The sequence below is a fragment of the Mustelus asterias genome, chromosome 5, assembly GCF_964213995.1.
Source record: "Mustelus asterias chromosome 5, sMusAst1.hap1.1, whole genome shotgun sequence".
NCBI lineage: Eukaryota > Metazoa > Chordata > Chondrichthyes > Carcharhiniformes > Triakidae > Mustelus > Mustelus asterias.
In genome coordinates this window covers 22,075,824-22,087,888 of record NC_135805.1, presented here as the reverse complement: position 1 = coordinate 22,087,888, position 12,065 = coordinate 22,075,824, and the positions used below count along the sequence as shown (strand labels likewise).

At 38.4% G+C, this 12,065-nt stretch overlaps 1 protein-coding gene across 5 annotated transcripts in view; it reads right to left on the bottom strand.

Moving 5' to 3' along the window:
• babam2 (BRISC and BRCA1 A complex member 2) overlaps positions 1-12,065 on the bottom strand; it is a 166,218-nt gene that overhangs the window by 74,265 nt on the left and 79,888 nt on the right. For all 5 annotated transcript variants that reach the window (XM_078212245.1, XM_078212247.1, XM_078212248.1 and 2 more), the window contains exon 6: positions 6,227-6,301. In XM_078212245.1, coding sequence (XP_078068371.1) covers positions 6,227-6,301 — 75 coding nt within the window. The remainder of the gene's footprint in view (positions 1-6,226; positions 6,302-12,065) is intronic.

Genomic DNA, 12,065 nt, shown 5'->3' with positions numbered 1-12,065 from the left:
TGCCTCCCATTGGTCTGTTACCAATTTTTCTTCAAGTAGCTTTTTCCAGTCCACTATTCTAAATCACTTCTCAATTTAGTAAAATTGGCCTTACCCCCAATTTAAAACTTTAAGTCCTGTTCTTTCTTTGTCCTTTTCCACAGTTGTGTTCAAAGTAACTGAATTATGATCAGTACCACTAAAATGCACCCCACTGTCAATTCTTCCAATTGCCCTAAAATGGAGTCCAGAACTGCGCCCTCTCATGTTGGGATTTTGCAGCTGAAGAATTGTTCATTTCCATCCCTTTCACAATAAATCTATCCCAGTTAATATTGGGGTGGTTAAAATCCCCTACCATTAACTGTTTTTGCACTTCAGAGATTTGTCTACACATTCTATCTTCCTCTGAATGTTTGGGAGTTTATGGTACACTGCCAGTACTGTGACTGCCCGTTTTTCATTCCTCAGCTCAATCCATATGCATGACTAAATGGGATAGACTCAATGGTCCAGTTGGTGTTTTCTGATTTTGTTTGTCTGTTCATACTTACAAGTTAAGTATTTCACATGTTCTTCTGTATTAAAGGTCTAACGGTAGCATAAATGCAAGTTCCTGAGCTGATCAAGTGATAACAAAATTAAGTTGTCATAAGTAATTTGCCTTAAGAATGGTTGAGGGTATTTTAATTTTGTAATCTACGCTGTCTCAGACGCACTGAAAACTATGTATTATCCTCTGTATTTACTCCAAGTCTCCCAGTGTTTTGGGTATTACATTATTTAAGCAAATGCACCTTTGAAACCGGTGTGTTTTTTTTAAAGGATGAGTGAGGTCATGACCACATAGGTATCTGATCTCATGTCTAGACAAGGATACTAATAATGTCTGTGCACTTAAGGTCTATAACATCAATCCCAACAGCAAACCATGTCTGGACAAACTATTCCTACAGGCAATACTACTTCATATTGATTTTTTCAATGAAACACTCAGCCTAACTTTTCTAAACAAAATAAACAGCAATCAGGCAATATTCCTTAAAGCCATGCCTGTCAGACAGCATGTATACTTCTAGTCTGTAACATGCTAACACAGAAGTCATGAGATGAACCCAACAACAGCAACTCTGAATCACTACAAGTACTATTTCAGTACAATATTCATAAACAATCAAAGCTTGGAAAATTCTATTTTCTACAACTGGGTTATAAATAGAAGCGTGTTTTTCCATGATTAATTCACACTGCATTCAGCATTGTGTCTGCCTCTGTGGTGAATATTATACAGAATCAGTTAAAATCTTTAGCCAATTCTTACCACAATCACTCGTATTTCATTGCAACAGTCCCCAACACTTCGTTGTTAGAAAATGATTCTTTTCCAAAACAAATGGCTCCTTGTTACTCATTGATTGTAATGAGGGTTGAAATGAATATGTACTGCCAGAAGCTCTCCATTATTTAATTATCTGAGTACTATGTGAGTTTGTAATCTTCATCATGCAGTTAATCTATAATCTTTGGCATAAAGTTACCAATTTATGTTCTTCCATAAATATAAAAGCAAAATACCGCAGATGCTGGAATGTGAAACTGAAACAGAACATGCTGGAAAATATCAGCAGCATCTGTGGAGAGAGAACAGAGCCAACGTTTTGAGTCAGGATGACCTAATTCCAATTCAAAACGTTGGCTCAGTTTTCCCTCCACAGATGCTGTCAGACCTGCGGTGATTTTTCCAGCATTTTCTGTTTTTGTTTTGTTCTTCCATGCCATTCTACTGTTGTTAATATCAAATGCAATTATGAAACAAAATGCATGTTAAGATTTCATCAAAATCAGAAAAAAACAAAGCCGTAAGCCTGAAAATTAACGTTCAATAGTTCACATTAGATACTCACTTTTGGTTCAACCATCCAAAGCCCATAACACACTGCCTACAAAATAGCCCCCATTCCATTGTTATATCTTCTTATCAAGTTTACTTGTTGAAGCAGTAAGTTCTCAAATGCCATTGAAATTCTGGCAGCCAAAGCTTGTTGGTTAACAGGATAGGAAACAAAGTAAATACTGGAAGTGAAGCTATGTTCTTACATGGTAGAAAAATAAATTAGCAAGGAATTTTTGCTTTAGACGCAATTGGTGATCAGGGTAATCACAGCTAGGAGGTCAGGTTCGCGTCTCAGTCTTAGAGCCAAGGCAGTGCAGAAACCTTTGTGAAGGCAGCTTAAGTATCTTTTACTGGACCAGTGAAAAGACGTTTCCTAAATTTGATCCACAGCCTTGTATTGTGTGCTAATTATAAGCTGAATTTGGCTTATAGATTTATTTAACTTGGATGCTATTTGGGAAGGGGGAAGTCTTAATGAGTTCAGGGATTTGTAGCTATGTTTTGGAACAAGGGAATAATTTCTATATAAACTGCGTATGGTTATTGATTCATATACTTAATTGTCTTAGCATGTTGTAATCCTGTTCATGTGTATGTGTCTTTTCTTTAATTTAGTAAATAGTCTTTAATAATTGTTATAGGACAACTGGACTGGTTCTTTTCACTTGGGTTTCATGTGACTCCTCACAACATTCCAAAAACAAAATTATACACCACCAGGAACCGATGTTTCAAGTTGGGACAACTTCGTAGATAACATCAGCGTGGTTCGTGACATCAGTCATTGCAAACAGGCAGAAACAGATTAATGTAGAAAATTTAAAATTCTGCATGAATAAGGAGAATAATGGACAATTGGTGAGTTGCTGAGTGCATCGTATAAGTAACATATACTGCTGCCACTGTGTGTCTGTGGAAGAAGGAGTGAATAGTTAAGATGGTGGATAGCGTGCCTCTCAAATGGGCTGCTTTATTCTGGACACTGTTGGCACAGCAGTAACATCTTACAGAGGTTCTTGCAAACATCTGCCATAATTTTGGTGAGAGTTGTGCATGCCATGTAAAAATAGCATTCACACTGTTTTCCTATGTGTGTGACTCTTGCTGAAGTTACAGCAGAAAAGCAAAAGAACCACAATGGAAATTAAATTCTACATTTTCCCAGACATTCAGAGACTGGGTATTAGTTACTGCAAAACTACTGATGGAAATTCAGAACTTTAAAATCTGAATTCTAAATGACACATACAAATTCCTCATACTATTTATTTTTTCTTGGTGGGAACACAGAAATTTTGCCCCAAATTCCTGTAAATGGAAACTTACCCAATAATTCTGATCTATCTAATATAGATAGCTTAAATATTTTTTCATGTCACATATTAGCTTAAGTCATATATAAATGGGAATAAGGCCTGGATGGGATTGTGGTCGGTGGGCTGAATGGCCTCCTTCTGCACTGTAGGAATCCTATGATTCTATTTACGTATAGTGGTATGAAACAGTGAGTGGTAGAAATACAGCAACAAATAGAATAGAAAAGAGAACTGGAGAGAAACAATAGTGGTCCAAGTTTCTGCTTAGGGCATAAGGATGCAGCAGCAGGAAAGCAATTGGGTCACGTGGGTTTAAATATGAGATGCAAGCTGGTTCTGTTGTTGTTTCAAAGGCAGCGGATTGCTGTTAGGAAAATGGGCAACCTAATAATGCTTTTACTCTCCACTGCAGTGAAATACCACTCGGAAATTCATGTTTTTCTCATACAACCTGAAAGACAGGCATTCTGGACAAACTGAAAAATGGGCAATACACTTGCCAGCCCAAAGCAAACAGTCTTGATCCTAGGATTTGAGGGTAATCTTGTCTTTCTGCAGATCCAGTTGCAGGCAAGAATCTTGGGTTTAGATGATTTAAAATGCAGATTATATTGTACTACTGTACAATAATCAAATCAATAGCTGATATTGTATTTTACTGTCATTTATTGTAAAATGCTGATATGTATTTTAGAACTACTACAGCCATGAAACAAACTTTGTTGCCTGAAGTGCCATTGTGTCAGAACCAGATCTTTGCCACAGCAATCCATAATCATTATTCTGCATCAACTGCAATCAATTATTTCCTTTTACACTGAATAACCCTGCATAAAGCTTTGTCTCCTCATTCAATATTAAATTGAAGCTTCCTGATCATCAACTCACTAACCAGGGGAAATATTTAACTTCTATTCAGAGTAGCAAAACGCTTCATAATTAATACTATGAATTATGTGAACAAATAGAGTTTCTGACCATTGGTACTATTGTAGTGAATCTATACTGCATTATCCTTCTATCACTTCCTAATTGATTTGTTTTATTAGTCATCCTTCAGCCCTCTGTCACAATTTCTATATCTAAGGAGACCTGAATAATTGTGGATTAAGATTACTATTTCCTATCTGATTTTCTTCAAAGTTCTGGGAGGGCGTGGACACATCAGGATCAGTGACTTAAAATTTAGAAAAACACAAAATTGATAAGAACCAATTTCTTTTCTGTTAAACCTTATAGAGTCATAGAGGCACACAGCACAGAAAAAAGGCCCTTCAGCCCAACGTGCCTGCGATATAATCCTTCAAATCCTAATATTCTTTCATTAATTTTTATCGTTCAAAAGACTATTTACTTCCAACTCTATTTGCTTCCACTCCTTTGTCAGTCCGCCAGCTGCTGAAATCCCCATGCATTTCTTTCTTGCCTCCAGACAGACTATTTCAATAAACTAGCCTCCCATTCTCCACCTGCCATAAACTACAGCTGACCGTTAACCTTCATACCCAGTATATGGAATGAGCTGCCAGAGGTAGGGGTTGAGGCAGGTTCAATAGCAACATTTAGAAAGCATTTAGAAAGGTACACGGATGGGAGGGGATTAGAGAGACATGGGCCAAACATGGGCAATTGGGACTATCTGGGAAGGCATCATGGTCGGCATGGACCGGTTGGGTCAAAGGGCCTGTTTCTGTGCTATATTACTCTATGACTCTATTATGCGTATAAAACCCCTACAACTTCCTTTGTTGTACTGGCCTTTCTCATAGTCCTTTCCAATCTCCCTCATTATATTATAATACAATTTTCTTTTGTATAATTTTATAAGACCTCTAATTTTCAGTTTTGTTTCAATTTTTTGATTTACCCACAGAAGTTCATTGTTTGAAATGTTCTTTTTCATCTAGGAATATATCAATTTGGTACCCTCCATCTAATGTTTGAAGATTCCCTACTTACTGTTAATCCATTGGTGCCAACTTCCGCCTCCCTTCTCCCCTCAGTTATTTTACACAACTCTTCTTAGCTATCTGAACACTACACTTTTCCAGAGGAGCACCTCTATCTTTGCCTTTTCATTATCTTCCAATTTTGACTACAAACTCAACAAAGCTATGGAGTTGTAAATCAACCAAGATGTGGTTGCTATTTTCCAATTGTTCTACTTTCAGTTCTGCTATTTGTCACATTTCATGCGCAGGAACTAAAAGCCAGCAATGCTCTTTTCCTTCTTGACAAGCAGACTGGGTGGGTTTTAAAGAAAAACCTGCAGACAGCTTTGATCACATCCTTTATCACAATCTATTTGATAATACTTAAAATTACTTTTTTTTTTCAAAACGTTTTGAACTGGAAGCACATTTTCCCAATTTTATCTCTATATCTACTCACAATCGTACCTTTTCCCTTTGCAAACCTTAACTGTAGCCATATGGATATTCATTACCAACACCCTAGACATTATTTTATCGCTATGATAGAATATTTTACTGATACCAGCACACTGCTGAATTCTTTCCTTTTCTCATGAAAATGTTATAATCGGAAATATGAAATTCTCAGTCCTGGTCAAAATAAGCTGTCTCCATTATAGCTACTGTATCATACCGTAGTTATGATCATTTTTAACATTGCCATTTGCTTTGAAACATTTTGGTCAGGTATTCATCCACATACCACATAACAGTGATCTTAACTTAGTGACTCATTTGTTTTTTTCCATAGGCTGCTCTTTACGACTTTCATTTTCTTTTTGTTGCCTTCCTTACCTCTTTTTTAAAAAAAACTTTTCCTTTTGGTTTCCTCTTTTTTCTATCTCCCCACAGTACAACTCACCTAAGGTATAAATTGGTACCAGACACCACAACAAGAGTCCATCCAAAATGTGTTTTCTTGCAAAACATATACTTAACTACGTAACGATGTTTGGGCTGATCAAGGGTAAAGCTGAAGCATATGGCATATGAAGCATTTATCCAAAGAGAGTGCCAGTTTTGTACACAATTTGATTTTGTCCTGAACATGTAGAGGATTTTACCTTGAGAAGGTACGTTGGGATATTGCTGAAATCCACCGGGAGCTTCAAAAGGAAACGAGCGGAAAATTCACCAGTCTGTGGAATTGACAGGAAAAAATATCATATCACCTTCAATTGTAGCTTTATGTGTCCATTACCATTCAAAGAAAGGCTGTGAAATACAGTAGCATGCATCAAGTGGCTATGCATTCATTGCATATAATAACTTATTATATGCAATGAATGTATAGCCACTTGATGCATGCTGCTGTGAGAGCACAACTTGAGAGCATAACTTTCATTCCAAATATATGGAAAACATTCCAAACAAATTGAATGGATAAAGTATAAATAATGTACACTTTTACTCATTTCATCAACACATTAAGGAAATGATTTATTATGAAAATACAAAACAAAGACAACCTACAGATAATTTTATGCAAACTTAAGCAACATTCAACACCTAAATGGACAGTTGGTTTCAGAAGCTGGAATCCAATACTTGGGACACCCACTGAATAATGCTGACTGTAACCAAGTTGAGCCTGTTACCGCCTCTTACAAGTGCACATACCTTTTTAAAACAAAAGTTCTCTTTAGTCGGCTGGATTCAAATCCATATCCCAGAGATGAATAAGTAATTTCATAACCAAGTCCTGGTGTCCTGGCCAATATTCCTGCCTCAACCTATACCACCATAGCCATCTTCATTTGCAATTACCAAAAACTGTACATCTAAACCCTGGATTCCATTCCATGGCTGATCACCTCCGCGAATCACAGGGGACAATCTTTGTAGATCTTTTGAGCTTTAATCCCATATCTTATCAGGGCAGTTACTACCTTAAAGATGCTATACAAATGCAAATTATTGTTCAGTTACTCCAATCATCAGACTGTAATTTCTCTATTTATTGCAATGAAGCATAACTACAATTTGTAGCTATTTGAAATGGCTTTGGCAATATTAATTAATCACTTACTACACTTTGACAATTTTCATAGGAATAAATTTAACAGTGTTTTCAGATCACAAAGTACAGCAGAATCTAACAAAATGTTTAAATCATAGGAATAAATTACATCCATTACTGTAGAAACATCCTTGCAAAGGGGATCATTAAAGGAATCTCAATTATTACTGGATTGGTGCCAATGGGAGTCTAACTAAATCCCACAATCACAGAATTGTTAAGGTGCAGAATGGGGCCATTCGGCCATTGTATCTGCATCAGCTCTCCAAAAGAATTTTATGATATCGTGCCATTCTCCTGCTTTTTTCTTGGACCCTTACAAATTGTTTCTATTCATATAATTATCTAATGCCCTCTTGAATGCCTTGATTGAACCTGCCTCCACTACACTTCCACTGCATTCCAGCGTTGGGTATTAAGGGAGTTAAGGAATATGGAGATATGGTGGCGTTCAGGTGGAAAATCATTTGTTGAATGGTGTAGCAGGCTTGAATAACCAAATGGCCTACTCCAACTTATGTTCTTAAGGATAAAGAAAAATCAGTAAATCAATGCCAATTGGTGGTGAATTTGAAAGCTATTTTGTTTCTTGAACTTGCTTCTACATGAAACGGTCCAAGCTTCTTTCACTTAAAATAACAGATTGTTATGAGAAAAAGAAAACTGTAGCTGGTCAGATTTCCAAGGTGGAAAACAATTTTATCTCTTATTCCCACACGCACAGACTGGCAATCACCATTTCATGAAAAACACTGTCAAAGGCACCAATGAGATGTAAGGGACCAAATATATATATATACATATATATATATATATTTTCTAAATATATATACATATATATATATATTTCTAAATATATATACATATATATATATTTTCTAAAACAATATTGATCTTATTTTTACTTCAGAAAACTTGGAACGAGGAGGGTCAGCTGTAAGATAGGCACAAAGAAGAAACACAAATGAAGTGGGTTTTCTTGGACTGTCTGCTATAACTTCAACCAAAAGCCAGAATAAACACCACCAGAGCAGATGGATAAACCCTACAGAAATTGAGTCTTGAGTTTAAAGTTTATTTATTAGTGTCACAAGTAGGCTTACATTAATACTGCAATGAAGTTACTGTGAAAATCCTCTAGTCACCACACTCCGGCACCTGTTTGGGTCCACAGAGGGAGAATTTAGCATGGCCAATGCATCTACCCAGCACATCTTTTGGACCGTGGGAGGAAACCGGAGCACCCAGAGGAAACCCATGCAGACACGGGGAGAACGTGCACAGGCAGTGATCCAAGGCAGTAATCGAACCCGGGTCCCTGGCGCTGTGAGGCAGCAGTACTAACCACTGTGCCGCCATGCCACCCACATAGCAGAACATGGCGCCTTACTTCATCTTCAGGATAACCAAATTGTTGCCGAACCACAGTCATACAATCATTTATAGCACAGGAGGCCATTTGGCCGCCTAATTATTTACTTTTAAAAGGCAGTTGCTCTCATTAATGAAATAGAGCAGACAACATTTGCTAGAAGTCCCACAATTAAATATAAAACTAGAAATGCAACCCTTCCGGCTGCATCTAGAATAATATATCTACAGCAGATCAGTCTGTATTTGTAAAGATAAAAAGACAGGTTCTGCTGTCTCAGGTGTGCGCTCTTCTTCAGATGCAAACACCTGACTTATGCAAAGCCTAGAAATATTTAATATCGAAAAATGCGTCCTTCTCTTCCTTTATGGCTCAGGTTAATTGAGGATATAAAGATCCTGGAAAAGGTTCAGAGGAGGGCTTCTTGATTAATTACATAGCTTAAAGAAGCTTTGATTGTCAGGACAAACGTAGATGTTTAATCTTAGATATTTTTACCATAGAAAAGGGTAGATTTCAAAAGGATATGCTTGAAATATTTAAAATAATGAAATGAGAAGATTCCATCCAAATTGAATAGGTTAGTTGAGCAAGCAAAGCATAAGTTACAAGAGTCAAGGTAAGGTTTGAGGAAGTACTTTCTGCAGAGTTGCTAACTTCAAGAATAGGTCGAGAGCACATGCCATGAGTTAAGGCCCAACCCAGGACTTGATGGCTAAGGAAGGTGTATCCATAACACAGCCAACGAGTATCAATCTGGAAAATCCTTCCAACACACGCCAATAGCAGGCAGTAAGAATAGAGAGACTCCTGGTCAGCCATGCTTGATCAGAATGGCGCCTTCAAACATTAAGCCTCTGGCAACAGGCTAACCACATGTTTCAGGAAAAAGGAGCTGTGGAAACAGATTGAAGTATGCCTTATACACCAACAGACGTGGGGAGAGAAACAACAGCATGCCATGATTTACTGGAACAATTCAAAAGGGAGCTGGAGGGCTCTTTTGAACGGACATAATGTTAAGTTATAATGCATAGATGGTTAAAAAGGCTTAACAAAACCAGTCATGTGATCTCCTGTGGTATGCCCGATTGGTTTTGAGGTTGAGTGGAATTTTATTGGTCAATTAAGGTAAATACTGAAAGATTGTTGTGGGGGCTGGAATGGAGATAGGGATGATGCTGTATGTAGGTGAAACTGCATTGGCCTCATGGACTTTTCCTATCATTGCTTTTCTAAACACCAAATAAGGCTGTTTAATAGCAGATTTTAAATAATCCATTGAGCTAGTCTTAGCTGACAGGAATGTTGTCAATCATAGAAATCATAGAAACCCTACAGTGCAGAAGGAGGCCATTCGGCCCATCGAGTCTGCACCGACCACAATCCCACCCAGGCCCTACCCCCACATATTTACCCGCTAATCCCTCTAACCTACGCATCTCAGGGGCAATTTTAACCTGGCCAATCAACCTAACCCACACATCTTTGGACAGGAGGTACAGGAGATCTCCCTGATTTTCTTTAAAGAGTTCTCTGGAAATTTGAAGCAGTTTTTTAGTACTGCATTACATTCACTGTTAACTTACATTATGTATTCAAGTTTGAGAAAGGACCTTGAATCCACAGCCTTCTCTCGCAGAGGGAAGAATGCTATCAACTAATGCAAGCTGAGACTTTGGAAAAGTGCTGAGTGGTAGCGGTACTGTTCTATCTCACCCCCACCATTCATACCTCCCCTTAATCCAATAGAGGGAAAGGTTGGAAGCAGGTCACTCTTTAGGTATCTTTTTATCCAAAGAGACTTTAACAGGGGATGGGCAGAAGGCATTCTGTACATTATCAACGTTGCTTAAAAAGTCCGAGTAAGGTACGTGCTTTTGAAGTTATATCTATAAGGAAGCACCGTTAATGTAGAGAACACATCCCATGGCACTTTGTGAATGTGTGTCATGAGAAAAAAGGATGTGCAGCTAAGATATTATGTGCAGCTAAGGAAGATATTAGGAAACGTGCAAAAACTTTGGTTAAAGAGGTGGATATCATAGAACCATAGAAAATTACAGCTCAGAAACAGGCCTTTTGGCCCTTCTTGTCTGTGCCGAACCATTTTATGCCTAGTCCCACTGACCTGCACTTGGACCATATCCCTCCACACCCCTCTCATCCATGAACCCGTCCAAGTTTTTCTTAAATGTTAAAAGTGACCCCGCATTTACCACTTTATCCGGCAGCTCATTCCACACTCCCACCACTCTCTGCGTGAAGAAGCCCCCGCTAATATTCCCTTTAAACTTTTCTCCTTTCACCCTTAACCCATGCCCTCTGGTTTTTTTCTCTCCTAGCCTCAGCGGAAAAAGCCTGCTTGCATTCACTCTATCTATACCCATCAAAATCTTATACACCTCTATCAAATCTCCCCTCAATCTTCTACGCTCCAGGGAATAAAGTCCCAACCTATTCAATCTCTCTCTGTAACTCAGCTTCTCAAGTCCCGGCAACATCCTTGTGAACCTTCTCTGCACTCTTTCAACCTTATTTACATCCTTCCTGTAACTAGGTGACCAAAACTGTACACAATACTCCAAATTCGGCCTCACCAATGCCTTATATAACCTTACCATAACACTCCAACTTTTATACTCGATACTCCGATTTATAAAGGCCAATGTACCAAAGGCACTCTTTACGACCCTATCCACCTGTGACGTCACTTTTAGGGAATTCTGTACCTGTATTCCCAGATCCCTCTGTTCAACTGCACTCTTCAGAGTCCTACCATTTACCCTGTACGTTCTTCTTTGGTTTGTCCTTCCAAAGTGCAATATCTCACACTTGTCTGCGTTAAATTCCATTTGCCATTTTTCAGCCCATTTTTCTAGTTGGTCCAAATCCCTCTGCAAGCTTTGAAAACCTTCCTCACGGTCCACTACACCTCCAATCTTTGTATCATCAGCAAACTTGCTGATCCAATTTACCACATTATCATCCAGATCATTGATATAGATGACAAACAACAATGGACCCAACACCGATCCCTGCGGCACACCACTAGTCACAGGCCTCCACTCAGAGAAGCAATCCTCCACAACCACTCTCTGGCTTCTTCCATTGAGCCAGTGTCTAATCCAATTTACTACCTCCCCATGTATACCTAGCGACTGAACCTTCCTAACTAACCTCCCATGAGGGATCCTTGTCAAAGGCCTTGCTGAAATCCAGGTAGACAACATCCACCACCTTCCCTTCATCCACTTTCCTGGTAACCTCCTCGAAAAACTCTAATAGATTGGTCAATATCAATAGGGAGAGAGTTAGAGAGGCAGAAGTGCTTGGGAGGGGGTTTTGTGGTCAAGGTAGAAGAAGATAATAGCTTTGGTCTTATTGATATTTACCCATGGGAAATCAAGACTGAAATCCAGATAATGAAAAATGGCTTAAAGGAATATGGGGAACAGGTAGGGAGGTGGATTTGAGACCAGGGAGAGATCAGCCATGATCTGATTGAATG